Genomic DNA, 23,622 nt, shown 5'->3' with positions numbered 1-23,622 from the left:
TGCAGCAGCGCCGCCCTCGCACCCCCCCAGCGGCACGAAGCTGCTGTTTCCCAACCTCGCTCCTGAGCGAGGTTTTCTAAAAACAGCGGCTTTCAGCTGCTGCCATGCGAACAGCAGCAGCTGGAAGGCGCCATCCCCCCCTTTCCCGAACGACTTACCTTCCCTGCAACCTTCCGGAGCATCGCCCAGGCCTGGGGATACGCCCCCCCGCCCTGCAACTCCAGAGCTGTCGCGCAGGGCAGGGGGCGTGTCCCCTGGCCTGGGCGACGCGCCGGAAGGTTGCAGGGCAGGTACGTTGTTCGGGCAATGGCGCAGCACTGCGCTGTCTTCCCTGCCCCTACCGGGACCGTTCGCACGAACGGTCCCGTGGGGTGCGTCGGCGTTGTATACGGCAACGCACCCCCAAGCGTGGCCGTGCGGAAAAGGCCCTAGGTTGTTTGCTTATAACAGATCTATATTCTATCACCAATTATCTTATCTCAGCATTGTTATTCAGTAAATGAAACATGCTTCAATAATAATTAGTACTCCATTGCATAATAATCGCAACAATCAGACAAAACATTTGATTTAATCTAGTGGAACGGTGCATGTGCATTTTAAAAACCTTGATCACATTTAGTATTCATTTCACTAATTATGTTACTTTACAGGCTGTCAAAACAGATTTGGCCTTACCTGATAAAGGGCCAAAAACTGGCTGGCTGAAAGTGGGTCACATTTTCCTAAGCACTCCACCATTTCCAGACTCGCAGCAGCCAGCACGCTAACCAAGTTGTTATTAATTGCAACATTAATGCACTGTAGCAAAACTTCAGTTGACTGGCAAAGGTATTTCTGGGTCTCAGTTTGTCTCTTCTGTATAACAAAAATCTGAAATTATTTGCATTCAGTACAATGCATGAACCTATCACCAATATATAGCTGTCACTGTGATGAGATGAATTCTTTAATTTTTTTTATATTCCTAATTTAACGTTTGTGGTCACGTAGGTTATGGAGAGTGTTTGTGAAGTGCCAGTTCATGAAACACACTTTTCCACAAGAGCCCAGGGCCAGGATAGATCACTAGGAAGTAATTTGTTTATGTCAGTGTTCCCTGAAGTTCCAACATTTTTCTAAATGAAAACTGAAGGTATATTTTGTGTCCAATATCCACTCAAATTTACCCATAAAGATTGTGAGAATAAGAATATCATGCCACCTCAGCAGCTTGATCCTTACATTTCATCATGAGTCACCATTTTGACCCTCCTGATTGGAAGGAGGCAGGACCAGATCGGTGATTCATGCAAAGACACAATGGGAAGCCTCCTTTGAGGACCAGTTAATTTTGCCAAGTCTTTGTTTGGGAAATGACTGCATAATTATATCATATATAGCACATAGATGCAGCAGTGTTATCACTTAGCAAAGAAGGCAAGGCCAGAGTATGAATTATACACAGATAATGTGGGTGGCCCTCTCTATAAATGAGTGCTCTGGCCCTCAGCGTCTTACTCTTAGAGACCAGTGCTACTCAGAATCAGGCCTATTTAATGGGGTTTACCTCCAGGGAAGTATTAACACTGTTCTAAGCAAACTGACTTTAATAGAAAGGTATAGTTTTGTTTGAGATCACACTGTTAGTCTGACAAAACTTAATCTTAGACATTCTTTTCTGGAAAAAAAAAAGGTCTCCAGAATTACCTATACGTACCATTAGTTCGATGAGTTTTCTTTTGTACTCATCACACTGTTTTTTAGTAAGTGAACAACTGCTAGCTGCCATTTTATCATCAGGTATTTTTGCTTCTGTTACTGGTGTGACAGATTTCACTGAGTTAGATTTAGCTTCTTCCTGTGCATTATTTAAAAACAAAAAGTCAAACAATGAATACTGAGATAAGTTGCTCCTTTGCCCAACAGAGCAGTTTTGTGCAGCACAGAGCTTTTAGGGGGGCATTAAAAATGTATGGCTGACGGAGGGCCCTACAGCTTTCAGTCAGTTCAATAGGACAGTACCATGTCAAGAATCAGCAACACTGATACAGCCTTGGCCTCACTGGTATTAACAATGGATTTTTCTTGATTTCATTGGTGTTATCAATGGATTTTTCTTGGTCTCATTGGTATTAATAGCAGATTTTTCTATGGACATATTCAAATATAATGACAAACCCCGTGGCTGGTCAATGAAGGGCATGAACACAATTTGTTGACACATTTGTATGTTGCCTCCCACCTCCTTCCTCCCCTCATGAACTCTCCGACTAATCCAGTGTCAAGCAAAAGATCCACTGTCTGTTGTTGGACTCCAGTTCTAGGCTACAAGGAGCAAATAATCATAGAGGTTAAGGGGGCACTGCAAGGAATCCAACTGCCATTAAAACAAGGCAGGTGGGGGAACAGGACAAAGCACGCAATATCTAAAAAGCCTTTAGCAGCCCTACATTTTAAGGCCAAACTAGCTGTAGCAAAACATTTCCCGCCCCCCACACACTTCACTGAGTCACACTATACTGTATGACACACTTGGTTCTCAGCCCAGTAGGAAATTGCTTGAAGCCATGAGGTAGTGTGAGGTAAGGCGGGATACGAGAGGGTATAATTTTTCACCCAACCTCACGCCCTTTGAAAAACAGATTCTCCTTTTACCCCACTTAATATGTGAAGGAGGAGTTTGGATTTATTATCCCCCCCACCAGTCCTTTCTGTCTTGTAAGAAGATTCAAAGGGGCTTACAAACTCCTTCCCTTCCTCTCCCTACAACAGACACCTTGTGAGGTAGGTATGGCTGAGAAAATTCTGAAGAACTGTGACTAGCCCAAGGTCACCCGGCAGGCTTCGTGTGGGGAAACAAATCCACTTCACCAGATAAGAGTCCACACACTCAATGAAAGAGTAGGGAATCAAACTCAGATTTCCAGACTAGAGTCCATGCTGGCTTTCACGTGACTGGAATAGGACCCCTGCTGTATCTAATTTGGCTCAGTTTCAGTTTGCCAGACCATACTGTCTCTTCCTCTCTCTCAGTTTAAAGATTAATAATAATCATAGCAAGAAGATTTTATTTTTATCTTGTCTGAAATATCATATTCTGTCTTTTCACTACAAATTGCCCAAGGAAAAGTCAGTTCCAAACAAACCAATTCAAACAAAAATCATCTACAAGCACACAATCACATAAAATTACAAAATAGGAAACAACAAAATAACATGAGGAAAAAAACCAGCAATAGATATCAGTAAACAGCTTATTGAAACCATTTATGCTGCAGATACTTAATTACATTGATTAAAAGTATGTCCATACCATTGCACTTTCACACCAAAGAATATCTGAACAGAAGGGGTGAGTTCGGTCAGCGAGTAAACGCAGAAATCTCCCTGTGAGATGGAGGTATTTGGCCTTGATATCAGGACAGCCCATACACAGACTCTGTAGACTTGTTAGTTGAGCCTGGATATTATGGCCAATAGTATGGCCTAAGGCTAGCCATGTCTGTTATAGCCAAGAAAACATAAGATCAAATCAGTGCTTTAAAATATAATGCAACATTACCTATGAGGCAAGACTTTTGACATTAGAAGCTGAGGCTTCACTAGGAATCTCTGAATTGTTCCCAACACCATTCACATATCCAGAGTGGACCACAAATATGTCCGCTCCGGACATGTGAATGATGTAGTTTTGAGGAAAAATATCTGCCTGCTCTGAAGACTTCCCTCAGTCTTTCACGGTACTTCTGTCAGCCAGCTTGTCAACGAGCGTCACTTTTAGGAAGCACCCTTAAGAAAAGAAATAGAAAGAAAAGTGTATATGTGTATGTGCGCGAAGGGTGGGGTGGGGTGAGACTGCAAAAGTTTTAATATTTTTTCCAGTTGGTATTATTTCCAAATATAACAAGATGTGGAAAACAAATAAAAGTCAAGCTTTTACCTTAGATTTCTACAAGCTGCATGAAATAAACATGGAATTATTACTTTTCTCTGGTTCTGGGAAAAATCGTTTTGAGGAAGGAATTAATATCTAAGGTCATAACAGAATACAAAAACATTTAGGGCAATAATTTTGCTAATAAGATGCAAATGTTGAAAATTAAGGGTGAATTGCATCCCTGCATGGGGAAACCTTTACATAGAACTACCGGAATCCTCCCCCACCCCTACCCCTGGGCATCCATCCCTGACTAGGCCTTGTCCTGGCCATTAGACACGAGTAGAAGTTGTTTATCTTTTCAAAAAAAATTAAATATATTTTTATTTAAAAAGCCACTTACAAACCTTTTCATAATAAACAGCAGTGCCATTATTAAAGTTTCCGTGACAGAAAAGAGAAAAGTATGCAGGACAGATCTGCCTCAAACAGTAAACAACAGAATAAGCAATTACCCGCTCCACAGTGCCAACATCTGGTGTAAATCGTACAAAGTCCTCAATGATTCGCTCAATTTGTTCCGCTCCTGCTTCTTTCTTTTTTTTCTCAGAGTTCATAAGAACTAGAATGTCCAACAAGATCTCCCCAAGGCTCAGCTTCATGTTAGAAAGTCTTCTCATCAACGGAGTATTAATATTTCTAGTCTGAAATTTTAAAAGAAAAACTAAAATGGATGCACTTGAAACAAATTAGAGTCAGGGTTTCATGATAACAGTGAATGCCAAAGGTTATAAGTAGCTATGTTACTTCTACATCCTAGACTACTTGAATCTGTGTGTGTGTGTGTGTGTGTGTGTGTGTGTGTGTGTGTGTGTGTGTTTGCAGCTTGCATATTTTTATTATTTTTATTATTTTTTATTCCTTTAAACTTGGGTAACCCTTCTCCTTAATTCTGGTTTTTGTACAGATTTCTAAGGGGAACGACTTCTGTATAAACTGGCACAGATTTCCCCAGTTACACCTTCTCACAATGCAAGACCTGTTTCCTGCTAATTCCCTAAACTAAAAAGGAACAGACCAGACTAATTCAGGTACCAGAAGGCAGACAGGCAGCTGTAGAGGGAAGGTGATTTAGATCCACACATAGAAGAGAAAGGATCATTTTCACCCCCTTCCTCAACCTGCATGTTGTAGGCCCAATCTCAGCCGGTAAAGAATCATCTGAGTCAGAATATTGTCAAGAGGAACCAGACTCACTCACCCAAGCCCCAGGCCTAGCAAGCATAGCTCCAAGAGGACGGGTGGGGTGTGTGTGCACGATGCACCGGGCACGCGCCTCTGTGGGGGTGTGGCGAGGGCATCCTGGGGGTGTGGCGGGGGTGTTCCAGGGTGGCGTGGAGGACGCACCAGTGCACCGGGTGCTTTCCCCCATGCTACGCCTCTGAGTCCTAGTTCAACCAGAGCCTCAGAAGGAGGGAGACATAGTTTAGCAGAAGGAAGTTGACCCACAGACAAGCCAGGAGAAAAAGTTCAGAGTGCCTGACCCAGCTCCAGCTGCAGACCCCAGAACCAATAGCCCACCCAGTTCCCCTAAACCAGTCAGGCAACATCAGATTTCCTGCCAAAGGGACTACAGGTTAAAACAGGGGTAGGGAACCTGCGGCTCTCCAGATGTTCAGGAACTACAATTCCCATCAGCCTCTGTCAGCATGGCCAATTGTCCATGCTGGTAGGGGCTGATGGGAATTGTAGTTCCTGAACATCTGGAGAGCCGCAGGTTCCCTACTCCTGGGTTAAAAGATACAGTGCAAGGCTGGAAGCCCAGAGGTGCTACACAGAGAACACTGAGGATGAAAACTAAAGATTAGGTAAAGAATCATCATGAAAGGTGGGTGTGGAACAGCTTGCTTTGCAGAAGCAACAGCCTGTGCCTTTTGCCACTCACTGCTTACTATTCATGAAATTCTTGACCCCTGGACTGGACTGACTTACCTGGACTACACTTTACAACCTGCCCCCCCACCCCCCGGACTCTGAACTAAACCAGCCCAGCACCCAACATCACTGACTCTCTTTAAGCTTTTTAGCCTCTGTCTTCCCCAGCTCCACAGCTGCCTCACACTGTAACCTGACTCCCTCCTGAGCTCTATCAGGATCAGAACATTACATAGCTATGAGTATGCACAACTCCCTTGACCCCAGGATTAAACTTCCCTTGGGAACAGACATAACTCTGGGGGTGGAGCTACTGTAGTGAATTCTAACAAGCACCATTGGATTATTTTTCACATTCAGTTCTTTGTTTCTTCATTGTCAGATATGTACCGTCTTGGTGAGGGACTGTCAATATTTCCTTTCAATTAGCCACAATCATCACATTTCAGAAATCTTACTTACCTCATTACCTGGAAGCAAGTTATTAATGTACCGAAAAAGTTCTTCTGCTTGGGATACAGCTTCTTCAGCTAATCTGTATGCATTTAGGTAATGACTTTCCTTATCGATAATGCATGTTGCATGTTTACCAAGCATCCTGTAAGAAAGGCAATACAGAATTTTTGAACATGATGATGTAAGGATCCAGGGAGAAAAAAGACAGTAGGTGGAAAAGCTATAGCTGTTTGTTAAAAGGTTTTAAATTTTGAGTGAAATAAATTGCTTTCATAATGAATGACAAAATAGGCTAGCATTGAAAATAATGTCACTGCTTTCCTTTTTACGCTTGTAGAACATGGATCCATCTTGGGTAGCATTTACAATTGACATTATTTGAAATTATTCCTGACATGGAAACAGGCATGCAAAATTGAGAAACAAGTAGATGAGAACAAGTCTGATTTTTTCTAACGTGTGCAAAGTTCTCAGCTTTCTCATGGACATAAAGAAAACTCTAAGTTCAGAAAAGTAAATTCTGCAGCCCCGTGTTTGGCTGAGAGGCTGGCCTTCTCACTAATATATTAATTTACAGTACAGATAGATTTGTCTGTAGTTGCCCTAATAATGCTCGGAATTCAAGTGTTTAAAACCTTGTAATAACCATGTAAAGTAGGTCAATGTTATTTCAATTATGTCGATAGTAGATTGAGCTGTCAAGAGATTGGCTTGCCAAAGGCTACCTTGTGTGTTTTTAGCAGAAGCAAGATTCAAACCAGGAACTTTCTGATCCTTAGCAAAGGCTCTTGGTTACTGTGCTATGTCTGCTGTCCATACTAGTTTTCCCTTTTGTTCATCTTCTAGCAAGGATCCACAAATATGTTGGATACAAACTGGAATATATTTACTTTGCCTACTGTTGTACAAGATTTTTTAAAATCTTACTAACCCTGCATTTTTTTTTTAATTTTTGCTGACAGGAATGAGATTGTAACACCCCTGATGGCACTTTTCCTGGCCACAGCACTGATAGAACGATCTCAAATAGAATACCCTGAACTAAAAAGACGAACAGCAAAATGAGGATTAGCCTTTCGGACAATGCCTCTTGGAGTAGTTATCATTATATATATATATTACATCCTGATATTGTTATTATGTGTAATGAGGACTAGTTGGACCTGCATTTGTTTTTAAAATGCTATTAAAGGTTTCTGATTTCTTTCACTATCCCAAATATTTTTATTTTTTATATGTCTATTTTTTCTGTGTATGAAAGGCAATGATGGTTGAGTGCCTAGGAAGGAAAAGTTGTTTGCTGTGTCTCCACAATGCAGTTGGCATTCAGGCACTTCTCCTTTTTGTCCCTGTCAAGGACCAGATGATGGCTCCTTAAAGTCACTGTGGCAGTCATTCAGGGACTTTGTAGATGGTGTTCTTTTTCACTGCTGCCATCGCAGGTCCTCTTGTACGTCTGTCTTTCAGCTCACACTCATATACTCTCACATTCTCTCAGTCACTCAGTTCTTTAACACATAGAAGTTTATTTATGGCTTATGGATTGCACCCCCCAGCTATACGTTTTTCAACAAAAAAGAACTAAACTGAATTGTAACTTCATCCATCACATGCTGAACCTAGTTCTAGTTCTATAGGAAGCCACTAGGACCCAAGCAAAGATTTTAAACCAAAGATGGTCGAGCACATGACAGATGAAGTTACAATTCTATTTAGTTCTTCTTGTTGAAAAGAGTAAGCATGAGATCAGTTTCAAGCTGCCAGCTTCTTATTTCTATTTGTTGTTAAACTTTCTGTCTCCTCAAGAGGAAATCATGCAAATGGCAAATTTTGCCACCTGCTGCAGGAAACAAAATTATACTCCCAACTTCTGCTTTTATGTGCTTTGTGGCTGTTGGTCTGTAAAACACTTCCAAGCTTTAACATCTGTTAGCTCATAGGTCTAAAACATTACATCTGTAGTGACATCATTTCAGAAGTAATATCTCTCTGTCAAGGCACCATCCTTGCATTCACCAGAAAATCAATGGTTTACCTTAGATGTCTGGTGAATGCTAAAGTATATTCAATCCAAGAATCTCTGTTGCACTCTGGCTGCTACTTGTCAAATAAAGCTATTATGCATGTAACATTCTATTTATATATATATACCATTTTACTTGCTTCATTCCTACATACAAGTTCACATAAACATGCAAACCCTTTCAATTCTGTTGCACGCGGAATTCAGTATAAACGTGAATTTTCTTAAATTTTCAACGTCCCACAGGTAAGTGTCCAAATACATAAACATCCACTCAGGTAAGAATACAATATATATCTGTCAATAAGTTCACAATTCTTCACATTTTTGGAAATCCAACTTCATAGGCATCCATACAGGAATGCTAAAGTATCACATCAACAGCATGGCATTAGGCCCAGGTTCACCCAGAAATGATGTCACACTGATGACTAACTGCAGTGTTTTATTTTTTTTCCCTCTCACTGCTATAAAGAGCAAAGGTGAGGAGTGGGGACTGCCTCTCTCACTATGGCCATTTGCACAGTTCACTAGACTGTAGCATGCGGTGGTTTTATATCCATGAAAATGCCAGCCAGAAACAAAGAATATCTGATACAATTCATAATAAGTAATTTTGGGGACAGTTGTGCCACGTTTCTTGAACAGGAACGTCCCCTCCCCCATTACGGCGTGGTAAATTGCATTTGAAGTTGAAGCCTGGGTGGAATTTGAATTGCAAAAGCACTTTATGGGTGTCTGCTGTGAAAAGAAAAGAAAAAGGCAAAAATTCCCCTTTGTGACCACAAGCCCCAGGGCTAGCCTCAAGAACCCTTTTAGATGCTGACCTTCGTTTTTAAATCCCACTTCCAGAAAAAAAAATAGCAAGTTTACCTGTGAATATCTGCACGTGCCATCAAGGTCTCCATACTACAATCTTTATATCGGTAACAAAGGAAGTCCTTCTCAATGCACATCAAATTATCATCAAGTTCCAGTAGCATTCCTTCAAACTCCTTAAACTGATGACTGGCATTGATGAAGCCCTTGACAAAATCTATCTGAATGTATGCTATCCTGTGTAGAAAAGTATATTAACAGCACTGGTGGAAAGCTCTGAAAAAGGCATTACACATTTGGTCAACTAAGCAACATTACTGTCATCTTTTTTTTTCTGAACAGAAAAAGAGGAAAACACAAGGTGACAGTTTGCAGAATTAAATAGTCAACAGATGATGTATTCAGACACATTACAGACTGAGGTTCACTCATGATAAGAACAAGCCCTTCAGGTGATGAGGGGGTTAGAAATGCTTTAAAATAAATATGCCTTGTTATTCTTGGACTTACACACTTCCCCCTCCTTCTTCTTGGGTAGGATCCAGCAATATGTAAGTAGAATGGAAAATGTACTTAGGATAGTTCCCCTTAAGCAAGTAACAGCACAAGGACTGAAGCAACAAATAGCAATTCAATGTAATTTTGTGTGAAATTAGAACGGGCATTTGGAACAGTGCAAACAGATAGATAGCATGATTTTAAAAAATGTATCAGAAGAAATACAGTAAAGCTTTGGTATCTGACATTCTTGGGGAATGGGAGTTGTTGGTTAATCAAATGCACTAGAAACACAAACTCTTCTTTCCCATCCCTTATCCAGAGGAATCCACCACAGCTAAACGCCAGTGCACTGGGAACAGATGACGGCAGCCCTCATGCTGATGGAACCCTTTCCTTTCCTCTGAACTACAGAGCTGCTCTACTCAGGAGGCTGCAGGTGAGCTGCTTGGGAGTCCTCTGGCAGAGGAAAGAAGCACTCAAGGATGACACCAGCTGGCAGAACCAAATCTCAGAAGTCCAGTGATGGGAGAAGGCGTCAAGAGGGCTGACTGAAAAGATGGAAAGGGAGGAGTGGGGTGGAGTGACTGAAAGGGACAGTCTGCCACCTGGGTGATGCCAATTAACTGAGCATTCTGGGTAAGCATATGCTGGATAACAAAACTGTTACTGCGCCTTGTACTGTTGTCCACACACAGAAAAACAGGAGGGTATAGTAACTTTGATTTTGTGCGAATAGACAGCAAGGAATAATTTCATCACTTGTGAACACACAAGGACTGTTGAACATGCAGACATTTGCTGAGAAATCCAATACCTTGCATACAAATACATCACTGAAGATTCCCTGTATTATGCAGTCTTTGATCTAGCCATAGTTTCCAAACTGGATGTGGTTTACCCATAACTGGGATTCTAAATCAGGATTGAACTATGAGAGCAAAAATAAACCAAGTGTTCTCGCCATTCACATCTGAATGCAGACACAATAATTATTTTAATATGTAATTGATTACCTGGCTTCAAGATGTGCAGTTGCTATGCCTAGATTAGATGCTTCGTTAGGCATCCTCACCAATAACGGTCTCATGACATTTATGGTTTTTTGCAGAAGTCGGCAAGATTGTGTCTTTGGAAAAAACATGGAATATTAAAAGTATGTTAGTGTTTTAATTTCATATCAGAACCCCCCACACACACATATAATGAACACATATAAGATTTTATTAAAGATCTCCCCAGTGTGTGAGCCTTAATTAAACACAGCTGTAAAAAGGATACTGTGAACTTTAAAGATACATTTCAGAAATTTCAGAACAGTATAAAAGCTCCCACACCTGTAAGCACTGAATCTTTTTTGTCTGATAGAACAACAAAAAAAATTTCATAAGCCTTATTGTTGAATCACTCTTATAACTCCATCTTCCATAATCAGTAAGAGTTTCACTGCTGTTTTCATAAGCCCAGGATTATAAAAACTGTTTTAAACTGGACCTTATCTTCTGAAATGAAAACTCTGAGTCATTACTTACCATTTTCTTTTTTCTTTCCTTATCTTCCCCTAAAATTGCATCTGTAAGACATAAGGTGCTATTGTACCAAAAATGCACATTTCCTCCTATCGACTGTGCCTTCTTAAGAAGAGTTATCGACTGCTCATGGTTCTTCTCCAAGTTAGCTAGTACAGCTAGAAGATAAAGGCACCGTGAAACAGCAGATGGATTATTCATTTCCTAGGTGGAGGAAAGGTAATTCAAAGCACAGTCAGAAGCACAGCTCTTACATTCATGCACTCACCTTTAAATTAAAGTCTAGCACTATTGTACAGTTAGAGCCATCGTAAGGTTGCATAAACAGCAAATTAACACGAATGCCATTAAGAATATATATCAAGAAATACATACGCTGGCCCACTCCAGCCATCACCCTTGCAGTTTACAAAATGAAAATCTACAAAGTATTTCTTAACTTGGGCGATTTGCCCAGCAAATTGCAGAATCTTAAAAGTAACATACCTGTTTGTCATTGTTCAGTACAAAAATGAATGTTTTATGAAATGGCCAACTCTGTATTCTCTCAGAATAGGGGGGTGACAGTTCTCGTTTTTATACATCAGACGATGCAGAACATACCACTGATCTTTGCCTTATACCTCATGAGAAAGTCCTTTCAGAGTATTAAGCATTATTAAATCCCTAATCTACCACAATAAACCCCATGGCACAGAGTGGTAATTTGAAGTACTGCAGTCAAAGCTCTGCTTGTCACCTGAGTTCAATCCCAGCAAAAGTTGGTTTCAGGTAGCAAGCTCAAAGTTGACTCAGCCTTCTATCCTTTCAAAGTCAGTAAAATGAGTACCTAGCTTGCTCAAGGTAAAGTATAGATGACTGAGGAAGGTAGTGGTCCTGTAAATAAAGTCTGCCAGGTAAACATTCTGAGTGATGTCCCCCCATGGGTCAGTAATGACCCGATGCTTGGGCCCTTCTGCACATGCAGAATAATGCACTTTCAATCCACTTTCAATGAACTTTGCAGCTGGATTTTACTGTGTGGAATAGCAAAATCCACTTGTAAATAATTGTGAAAGTGCATTACTCTGCATGTGCAGAAAGGGCCTTTTGCCTTTAATTTTCCATAAAATCCATCATCTGGTAGAGTGAAACAGATGCTTCCTTTAAGCTAAGCACATTTAGTTTTCATACCTAATCTGCTTGTCAGACACAGGGTTTCAGCAGTGGCGTAGGAGGTTAAGAGATTGTGTATCTAATCTGGAGGAACCGGGTTTGATTCCCAGCTCTGCCGCCTGAGCTGTGGAGGCTTATCTGGGGAATTCAGATTAGCCTGTACACTCTCACACACGCCAGCTGGGTGACCTTGGGCTAGTCACAGCTTCTTGGAGCTCTCTCAGCCCCACCTACCTCACAGGGTGTTTGTTGTGAGGGGGGAAGGGCAAAGAGATTGTAAACCCCTTTGAGTCTCCTGCAGGAGAGAAAGGGGGGATATAAATCCAAACTCTTCTTCTTCTTCTTCTTCTTCTTCTTCAAAGACAAGCAGAAAAACAAACAAGACTTCCTAGAAGCTTAACTTGGTAGGTTCTTCCAAAGCTCACTAGATAGAAGTCTGGCATTAAGCAGGAGCTTTTGCCCATCTAAGGCAGTGATTGAAGTGGAAGCATTCTTAGACTCCACATTTTTCAAATGGTTTCCCCCAGTCAAGAATTATTTTAAAGGAAATCATTCAAACAAAACTTGGGGGTGGGTGGGGGTGGTTCTAGAATTCTTTACACTCAAATACTGGATGAGAATATAAGATACTTAGCCCTTTGATGCTTCTTCAGCAGACTGGAAAGTCAGGGGAAATTTTCAAGTCAGTTAACTAACTTGAATTTGCAATCAAAATCCAAATGTATAGTCTGTTCATATGCATTATATTTCAACACTTCTAAATATGCATACTACCGAATTTAGGGATTTTAGGTAGCAATTCTGTGTATTCAGAAGTAAACCCTGTTTACTCCAAGCAAAGTGTTCTTAGGATAATAACTTCAGAGAAATATTAAGTTTGATCAAGGCTAAATTTGCAATTCTTATAGATTCCTCCTCCCCACTGCATGCCATTCCTCGCTTTCCCATGTCATTCCTCAGTTTCTTCTGTGTCTCAGGAGCAATATTTCATAAACATCAGTGGGTTGCAGTGGGAATGGAAAGGAAGTTCCATTCTGTCATTGGAAAATTTAGTCTGGAGTCAATTTATTGCATTTACTAGGCATAGTTAATTCAGATTAATTAAGTAATCACTTAAAAACAGGCCTTAACATAACAGGCCTTTAGAACTGATTTTTTTTTTAAAAAACATGTCTCAATGTTGAATTTTAAAAATAAAATTTAATTAAAATGTTTAAAAGTGGAAACTAAAATTGAATACTGGGAAGAGGCATTGAGGCCTTCTTATTACTATTCCACTGTGTGGTCTCTCTCTCTCTCTCTCTCTCTCTCTCTCTCTCTCTCTGTGTGTGTGTGTGTGTGTGTGTGTGTCTACAAACACACACATATACACACCCCTATGTTATAGTACACTGATATCATAGATTGGCATGCACTGTACTCAGCTAGGACATCTGGCTTCTAGGGAAGAGAGAGGGGCTGGGCATAAAAAAGAATTCCCAAAATGCTTGTGTTACCTGGATCGCATGGTGTGCTTCTGAAAGCAGAAGTCTTGCTGGCTGGCATAAGTGCAGTTGCATTAGGGTTTCAGCTTTGTCCATCCACAGATATGGAAAAGAAAGGCCACTGATGCTTTTGCCAGTCCCAGGGTTCAGTTCCAAGAGCTGAAAAAGAATTCATCCCAAGAATTACTCTTAGTTTTTCTAAAAGAGACTTGTAAATGTTGCACAGGGCAAATTAGAATTTTAAGGCTGCGCATAAAATAGCAACTCTTTTTCAGTCGTCGGTTCAGCACCAAGGGGAACACAGATAATTTGCCACACATAACTTGTGTCCTTAGCCTTGCTCCTAAAAGCCATCAAGATTTAGAGGCTGAAAACTGTTTGAAATACCTTGTCACTACAGTAGATGTGTCAGATAAAAGAAAATTACCTGCTCTTTTGCAGAAGTTATTTTTTCATGTTGACCTGTCTCACCTGACTTTGTACAATCAAAAATATTATTTACTGCCTGTTTGGTCAGTATTTCATTATCTTTTTTCAGTGCAATCTCTTGTCTAAACCTGAATTCAGGAGGGAAAAAAAGGAAAACCGGATTAGCCCATTATTATAGAAAATATTAATGTGATGGGTTAATATACTAAACAGTTTCATATACTGAACAGTAGCTGTTGTTGAACAGAAGCAAGCAGATTGGCCTGTCAAGTCACGCAAGACACATGGTAACAAGTTGCCTAATGGTTGCTGAGTGGCCTGGGTTTAGTGAGTGCTCCCTCAAAAGCCAAAACAGCCCTGAAAAGTGCCTGCCCCTCCCCCTGCTTTACTGGCAGAAATCACAGCTTGAAGGCTGGTAATACTGTTGGGGTTACCTAGCAATGGCTATAATTGCTAGTGAAAGGGGGGGCATTCATTTCTTAAAACTACAGGCACTGCTTCTATTAAGGGGAGGGGGTGGTTTGAACCCCTATTGTATTTTTTCCTGATTTTCCCCCCAGTTTTTTCTATAAACCTGGGGTGTTTTTCAAGTTTGTACAAAGATTTGCATTGTCTCTTTGTGGCTCCATTCTCTGGATTCAAGTATCCACAGATCTGGCTACATTGAGTGTTAGAGATATTGATGACAATCTATGCTATGCCTTGCACACGTAGAAAATGTTGTGGGGATACAATTACTTTCACTTTGCATAAGGAGACAGAGAGGAATAATTTTAGCATTTCTGCTTGCACTTGGACTGTTGAACATATAGAAACCTTCCACGAGATCCAATCTGTAGACCTTTTTTGCTCCAACTTCTTAGTGAAACAGCTAATTGGTAAGAATCTAACCTTTTGAAAAGACCTTCCACATGAAGCCCTTGTGCATATTGCTTCGGACTAGGACACACACACAATTATTACATAGGTGTGTAAACAGTTTATCAAATAACATATTTTGCTATATAATGGCATACCTTCCTTGTTCTACTTCATTAATGAATATGTCACCCACTGTCTTCTCATGGTAAGTTGATGCTTGATACAATTTTAAATCTAAACATACAACAGAAATCCTGTGGGGAAAAAAGACAATTATTCTATACTGTTGTAGCAAATATGAACACTGGTTAAAATGGTTACATGAGAATAACATAAACTTTGGGGTGCCCTTTGATCCAGGACTACTGATGGATAAGCAGGTGGCAGTTGTGGCCAGAAGTGCTTTTTTCATCTTCAACTAGTTGGTCAGCTCCAGATGGGTAGAAAAGATCTGGCCACTTTGCAGCTTGCCCTAGACCAGGGGTTTGCAACCTGCAGCTCTCCAGATGTTCATAGACTACAATTGGCCATGGTGGCAGGGGCTGATGGGAATTGTAGTCCATGAACATCTGGAGAGCCACAGGTTGCAGACTCCTGCCCTAGACACATCTAGATTAGATTACCCCAATATACTCTATGTGGGGCTGTCCTTGTAAAGTAGTCAGAAACTTCAGTTGGTGCAGAATGATGCAGCAGAATGATGACTAGAGTGGACCATTTGTATTTTCCTATCTTCACTGGATCCCAATCTATTCTAGGCACCATTCAAGGTACTGATATTGACCTTGAAAATACTGTATGGTTCCAGCAAGCCTGAAGGACCACCTTTCAAATCTATTTGGCCAGTACGGTCCTCTTCTGAGACCCCCGCTTCTTTGATTAGACAGGGAGAGGGCCTATTCAGTCATGGCACCTTACCTCTGGAATTTTCTCCTCAGGGAAACTCTTGTTGCCATTTTCTGAGAACAGATGAAGACTTTTTTGTTGCCTTCTGTTGTCATTTTCTGATAGAAGATGAAGATTTTTTTGTTTCACCTGGCATGCCCTTAATGAATCCTTCTTTCTGCTCTGTGTTTTGCTTTTATATTTTTGCATGCGTGTTTTAGCATTAGTTTTAATAGTTTCAATTATGTGTTTATGTGTGGTTTAAATGGTTTTTAGGATGTGTTTTTATTATGTATGTTTTTAATTTATTAGCTATCTTGGTGGCCTTGAGGAGGGCAGAAAGGCAGGGTATAAACTTTATTAACAATTTAAACAAACAGATCTATTCATGTCAAAGATATTAGTAGACTGAGTCTGAACATACAGATAATACACACCACATAAATTCATATAATTTATGTGAACACTGATTTTTGCATTCTTACATGTAATTTTAGGCATGGGAGAAATTATAAGAATATTCTCTTGATGTAAAATCTCTGAAAGTGGTTTGAACTATGTAAAGCATGGATGGACCCAAGCTCAACATTTATGGAACACAAGAAAGGAAATTGAAATGTCTCATAGTAACTTCAAAGTAATGGATACAAACCGAAGATGGTACAGATCTGATAGACTTTTGCTTTCTATAACATCACGAGCGATCACCTCAGCCAGCTGGAGAACTGGAAGAGTGAAGTGAATGCACAAAATTGTCTTTAGCTCCTTAACTAATAGGTCTAGGTAATACAAGGTGCGTGTCTAAAAAGTAAAAGAAAAATAGTCATCAATTTTTAATCTCAGTTTGTCAGTTTTAACTCTTTGTTTCAGGTATTTGAAATTATACTCACCATGATATTGTGATAAACCAACAAATTTCTTGTATATCTTATTTAAAGTACAAACTACACATTCCTTTCAAACACGTGCAATAAATTCTCACTAGATGCTTAGCATAGGTAATTTAGGAGAGAGTAATTTAGCACTAAAGTGGTAGGGAAAGAACACAACTTTAACTGAAGGTCACGTCTGCAACTTCTCTGACCCGATTTATTTTTGCAAAAATAAATATCCTTTGGGGGGAAACCATCCTGGGTATGTGTGATGTGGAAAAGGCAAGGGTCAGATGTCAGAATGGTTAGTTGATTACCCACTGCAGGCTGATTCCCCATCCTTGCCCCGCTCTGGTGCAAAAAGTCATGCCAAAAGTGCTCTCGCTTTCCCCAGAAAGCTAGAAGCAGGCACGGGGCCAGAGGAGGCGCGTTGGGACAAGAAATCTTGCCCCGATGCACCTCCTCTCTCGGCACACTGCAATAAGGAAGTGCATCAGGACAAGATTTCTTGCCAAGACATGCTCCCATCGCGCACCACAGCGCTGGTGAGTAATTGACCTTAAGAAGTTATTTCCTCCTTCTAATTTCCCCTCTGAGATGCTTTAACTTATACCAGGCATTACAAATGTGGTGCTCATGGGCACCATGCCACCTAACCAACAGTTTTCCTGGAGTCTGCCAAATGCGTTTAAAAGTAAGTGAGGCTTTTGCCCAACAGGGCTTCTGATTGGCTGTGGCGATGAAAAGGCATCCCATTAAACAGAGCTTCTGCCTAAAATGCTGAAGAGGTAGTATTAGTATTACATATAACCTCACTCCTGTGGCAGCCATTTTATGATTGGACTCACCTCCTGTGGCAGTCATTTCGTTATTAGGCCCACCACCCAATTCTGCAGGTGCCCATAGGCTCCAAAGGTTGAGGACTCTGGTGTATACCAAGTTATGTAGTTTGGCTTCAATTTTCCCTGTTTTGAATGGAGTTCCCTATTTTGTGTTGCCTATTTCCCTATTTTGAGTTGCCTTTGCTGCAACTCAAATTCTGAATAAAAAGAGAATTAAACAGAATGTCCAATAAACTAAAAATCAACAAAATAAGCAATTACAACACCTGCACTGCAAAAAAATGGCCGTCACAAAGTGTACTTCTTTATGCTTAAAAAAGTGAAAGTGTTCCTTTAAATATGCCAATGAATGGCATTAATTGGATGAATGAATTTGCCGCACTTAAAAGATTAATAGTCCTTACTCAGGTGGAGCACAAGGGATACACTTACCAACATTATGAACAGCTGATTAAAGTTATTTATGTTATGAAGATAGGAAGAAGGTGGGTTCACTTCAGAATGGAAAAATGGTGGTATGATCCTTGATTCCTGTTTTCAGATATGTCTGTACTCAGCTGTAATGCCCAAAAGTAGAAGAGGGCAACTAATGCTTGAGAGTAAATTGACACAAACCATTGTATTGGTGATCATCCTGTGAAAAGCTTATCAACAGATACTGCAGATTCAAGATCTTCTGCTGCAAAAATCTGTTGGGACTGATATAAATCTGACCCCCAAACTGCACTTTACAATGTATATGAGTTTCCCATGAGAAATCACAGCTGTACTGTGAATTCCCAGCAGGAACTCAATTTAAAAGCAGTGTGTGGGTCCAATTCAGATTGGGATTGTGGCTCAGGGTGAGGAGGGGCTCCTCCCCTCTCCCACGTGCCATTTTTCTGAGCTGAAACTGCTCAGGAAAATAGTGTGATGGAGGGCAGAGGAAGGACCATCTCCTCCTCTTCCTGAGCTGCAGTCCTGAGCCCAATCAGACACCTAAAGCAGCAGTGGCATAGGAAGTTAAGAGCTCATGTATCTAATCTGGAGGAACCGGGTTTGATTCTCCGCTCTGCCGCCTGAGCTGTGGAGGCTTATCTGGGAAATTCAGATTAGCCTGTACACTCCCACACACGCCAGCTGGGTGACCTTGGGCTAGTCACAGCTTCTCAGAGCTCTCTCACCCCACCTACCTCACAGGGTGTTTGTTGTGAGGGGGGAAGGGCAAGGAGATTGTCAGCCCCTTTGAGTCTCCTGCAGGAGAGAAAGGGAGGATATAAACCCAAACTCTTCTTCTTCTTCTTCTAAAATATTTTAAAATTGAGTTTCCACTGTGAAGTCTCAGGTGCAGTATGGCTGTGAATCCCTGGGGTGGACTTGCAGACATTATAACTGTAGTTTAGCCCTGGGAAAGCTAGATGAGAATGCTCATTTTTATCTTTAAAAGTATCACTTTAAAAATGTTACTTACAGGAGCTACAATGTTTAAGCAACTCAGAGCAAAGCTACTTGGGTCCTGTTTAAAAGACTCTCTAATTTCCTCTGGGCAGTCATAGTTAGCCCATTCTTCTACACTTGCCGGTAAGGCTTCTATTGGTCCTTTCCGTTTAGGCTTCTCTTTTAAGACTGACTGAGCCTGCAAATAAAAAGAAATAGTAAGGAACAAATTTGCTGCATCAAACCATGTAGTTCAGCATCTTTTTTCACACCACAGTCAAAATTGTGGCTGGGGCGGGGATGTATAGACATTAAACAGGACAAAAAAGGCCAAGACTTTCTGATCCTGTCTCCCAGCACTGGTACTGAGAATTTTGCTGTCTCTGTATATGGAGGTTCTCTTTATGCACTGTGGCTAGCAGGCATTGATGGGCCAATGATCTGTCAAACCGCCTTTTAAAGCCCTCAGTATTCATCATCATCACTATGGTCCTTTCTGCACAGCAAATGTATAGCGGGTTGCAGTTGGGATAAAGTAACCCATTTTCCTGTTTTCGCATTTGCATGCAGGCTGCGACTGGAGCCCACAGAAACAATCCGGGTTGCTGCTGCGCCTTCGCACGGAGACACTTCTCTTTTTATTTATTTCCCACTGATGTGTAGCTACACAGGCATGCACAAATGAATCCCCACAGTCATGCTGATGTCTCATGAAATGACTATCTGCACCTGCGTAGCTATGCAAATGTAAGCCACAAATTTTTTTAAGTAAAATGGAAGGAATGAGGCGCCTCCTGCCTGACTGTTTGCTCACGAGTAACTTCAAGCTGAGATTTTTGAAAAGACTCTCAAATAGTGTAATTCTCAAAAAAGCTGGTTTGGGAAAAATAACACAGGGCAGACTTGTTTGAGGGGCAGGATCAGCAAAGTCCATCAGCAATGAATTCCACAATTTAGTTACTCATTTCCTTTTGTCTACCTTGAACACATTGCCTATAGACTTCATTGGCTGGGTGAAGAGAAAAAAGTTCTCTATTCATGTTCTTCACTCTTAGCCATCTTGCCTCTAGACTGAAAAGTCAGATTACTTAGCCTTTCCTCATAGGAAAAGTGCTCCAACCATTAATCCTCTTGGTTGTCCTCTTGCATAGGTTTTCAGCTCTGCAACATTAAGATATAGCAACCAGAAGCACAAACAATATTCCAAATGTGGCTGGACCGTAGCTCTATACAGCAGCATTACAATACTAGTCATTTGATGTTAATTCCTTTCCTTATTATCTCAAACATGCATATTGCCATTTTTACCGCTTCTGTCCACTGAGTGGACATTGTCATCCAACTTTCCACTACAACCCCAAGATCTCTTTCAATGTCATTCTCAACCAGTTCAGACCTTATCAGCATACATTTAGTTATGATTTTTGTTCCAATATGAACCATCTCAATAGGTGCCAACAGTGAGCTTCATTTTGCCAGGCTGAACAGTTTTGTCATTCACCCAATTTAGAATATCCTCCTATCAGTGATGTAGGTATAGATTTCTTATGGGGTGGGTTCGGTGACTGAGGGCTTTCCAGCTGTTCCATTCAATTCATTGTTTCAAGCAAGTCGGACATGTAATGTCCAACATGTTCTCGGGTTTGAACCCAAAAACCCCGCCCCCTTACCTACATCCTCGCCTCCTGTAGCTCTTCACAATCTGCCTGGTATAATGTGCAAACTCTGCTACTACCCTGCTCATCCCTGAATCTAAATAATATATTACAAACAAATAAAACAGTACTGATAACACCAATCCAACTTGAGAACGTTATTTAAGCAGAAAGATGGCATAGAAATGCTTTGGATTAATTAATTAATCAATCCTGAGACCCCACTGCTCACTTCTCCCCATGGCAAGAACTGTCCATTTATTCCTACTCTCTGTTTCCAGTCCTTTAATTCATTTTTAATCCATAAAAGACCCATCCTCTTAGCCTCTGATTGCTAAGCTTATGCAGGAATCTTTGCAGAGGTACATTTTGCAAATCTAATGATATAATATCTACTGGATCAAAAGAAAGGGTATTGATTAAAATATTATATATTACATTGCATAAAAAAGAGTACCTGCTTGACATCCTTAGAAGATTTGTCTTTTCTAGTAGGGCTTGCTGATGACATCTTTCAGAAAAAATGAAAAGGTCCATCAAAATGTTGCTAATAATGCAGAATTTTAACAAACATATGCCTCTGCATTTGAAATTCCACATCTACTTTGTGATTTAACAGAAGTCCCAGAGATACATATTGTGCTCTTCACAGAGGTCAAGACCTTCCTTCACTTCTGGCCAACAGCAAGTCAATTGCCAGTGAGGTGTATGGAACAGAGATGGGACTTACAGGATGCCGCTGACACCATTTCTCACAGGTTTGAAACTCTTAGAGGTCAATCCTACCCAGGTTTACTACAAATAAAATCCACAGTTTCCAGCAGTGCTTTTTCCCCAAGTAGCTATGCATAGGTCAGCTGCCTTGGGCTGTTGCCATCATCACTTCATGAAATGAAGATGAAAGGATTCTGCTTTATAACTCCTCCCCACAGTTCCTTAAACATTTACTTCCTCCTTCACCTGATTGAGATACCAACCAGTGGACAAAGAAGAGAGGGGGGATAACACTATGAAGGCCAAGCTGAATGGTGGAGTTGTATTCTTCAGCCCAAACAACACAAAGCACCCATTTGGTTGGTCTTAACCACAGCTAGGGCTTTTTTTGGCACTGACTCCAGCTTGGTGGAACACTCTGTTTTATTCAGTTCTGCAGGGCCTGCAAGATAGAGATGATCCACCAGGCCTTTGGACAAGCCCAGAGAGATTGGAGCGGACAAGCCAAGAGATATTGGAGCGGACAAGCCCAGATAGACAGAGACCAGGACCTGACAGAGGCCAACACCCTGGACCTCCAGACCCGCCATCAGCGTGTCCAGGAGCACCGCTGAGGACCCTGGAGGGACCAGCAACCCCACCGTGACTGCCAGAGGGGAACCACCGGGCTCACAGGTGAGACCGCCTAAGTGCTGCCATCCACTGTTGCAGAGAGGCCTGCTCCCCCACCATGGACTGTGATCTTGCAGGCCTGGACCATATGTTCTCTCCTGCTATGAACTAGTTGCTTATGGCCCTTCAATGTGTGCCATCCCAATGTGGACTATTTGCCTGTGGACCTTAAATGTGCATCCCAGTGACCGGACTCCCAGCATGTGAGTCCATTGATCTACCTATACCTGGCACACTGTCAACTTGCACCCCCTTTCCCCACTCCTAATTTTTTTAAAAAATGAAATTGTGTTAGGATGAGGGATGAAAACAGGCTAGGTTTTAGTGCGCCATCTGAAAAGTCAGATTTTAAATGTTAAATCTGTTTTGTGTTGTATGCACAGATATGGTTTTCATATTGTAAGGAGCCCTGAGCCCGGCTCTGGTGAGCAGTGGGCAGGGTATACATTTAATAAATGAATGAATGAATGCTTATTACATCTGTGTTATCAGTGAACAGACTTTCAAGACAGCAGAGGGCCGACAGCACTGATGGGAACAGGGAAACATTTGCACTGGGGTCACACCCCTTCTCAGCAGTTCCGATCCTCAGGATTGCATTGTTTGTGAGCTTCATGTTCATGGTTTTTCAGTCTCCTCTTTAATTATGTTATTTGTTTCACTTGTTGACTAGTATTGGGTTCTATGATTTTACTTTTTAAAAAAAAATTAAAATTCACCTTTGAAAAAATTTAAAGGTGATACAGAAATGTATCAACTGGCTACTAAAATGTTCTGAGACTCTTCTCAGGGTGGAGAGTTGGGACCAGGATTTTTTTTTTCTGTGGTGGCTGTAATGATTTTATTACTAGGCATTGTTGACATTACATCACATTCTTACATATCTTTACATTGCATTACATACTTTGCATTACATACTTTACACAGCATTAAATTATATACTTATACTATTCACAATCTGCCTAAAAATAACACAAAAGCGTACATCTTTACAAAGAAAAGTGAGAAATAAGTGGCTTCAATAAACTAAGGGGAAAAAAGTAAGCTTTGGATATAGAAGAGCATCTTACTCGTTTTGTATCCTTTTTTCCTTGTGTTTTGGGAGTGGCTATTTGTGGTGGAGAGGCTTTGGCCAATGTTTTCAAAACAGATCCTGCTGAAGACAATATAACCTAAGCAAAAAATAAAACCCATTGAATTTTAGGATAAAAATGTACAAAAATGGTTATTAATAATACACTTCTGCAACTGAGGTAGTACAGTTAAAAACAGAACATGAGACACACTAGTAAAGAGAACCAACTCAGATTTAGAGATTTGTAACTGGTAGGACACACCTGAGTTTAAAAAGAACAAGACTAGGCTTATATACAAATAAGTGTCAGTCTGAACCTCTCCAAACCACTGCAGCTCTATTCTGATCTAGGTGAATCGCTTCGCTTTCCTTGGCCCTCTCCAATCTGCCCGATTTTTATTCCCACTTAAGCAGACTCATTTGCACGCTTCCCCCCATTCCTT

The 23,622-nt window shown here is 40.9% G+C and overlaps 1 protein-coding gene across 1 annotated transcript in view; it reads right to left on the bottom strand.

Moving 5' to 3' along the window:
- The window catches only part of CFAP46 (cilia and flagella associated protein 46), a 117,961-nt gene that overhangs the window by 27,482 nt on the left and 66,857 nt on the right, over nucleotides 1-23,622 (bottom strand). The window contains 15 exon segments of the mRNA XM_048507074.1: nucleotides 679-858; nucleotides 1,700-1,840; nucleotides 3,296-3,484; nucleotides 4,375-4,563; nucleotides 6,257-6,392; nucleotides 9,147-9,329; nucleotides 10,607-10,719; nucleotides 11,123-11,323; nucleotides 13,771-13,917; nucleotides 14,186-14,315; nucleotides 15,204-15,302; nucleotides 16,586-16,734; nucleotides 19,098-19,262; nucleotides 21,176-21,229; nucleotides 23,175-23,276. Coding sequence (XP_048363031.1) covers nucleotides 679-858; nucleotides 1,700-1,840; nucleotides 3,296-3,484; nucleotides 4,375-4,563; nucleotides 6,257-6,392; nucleotides 9,147-9,329; nucleotides 10,607-10,719; nucleotides 11,123-11,323; nucleotides 13,771-13,917; nucleotides 14,186-14,315; nucleotides 15,204-15,302; nucleotides 16,586-16,734; nucleotides 19,098-19,262; nucleotides 21,176-21,229; nucleotides 23,175-23,276 — 2,178 coding nt within the window.

The sequence above is a fragment of the Sphaerodactylus townsendi genome, linkage group LG08 (genome assembly GCF_021028975.2).
Source record: "Sphaerodactylus townsendi isolate TG3544 linkage group LG08, MPM_Stown_v2.3, whole genome shotgun sequence".
Classification (NCBI taxonomy): Eukaryota; Metazoa; Chordata; class Lepidosauria; order Squamata; family Sphaerodactylidae; genus Sphaerodactylus; species Sphaerodactylus townsendi.
Note: the sequence above shows the minus strand (reverse complement) of the source record. Positions and strands in the feature narration are given on the sequence as shown.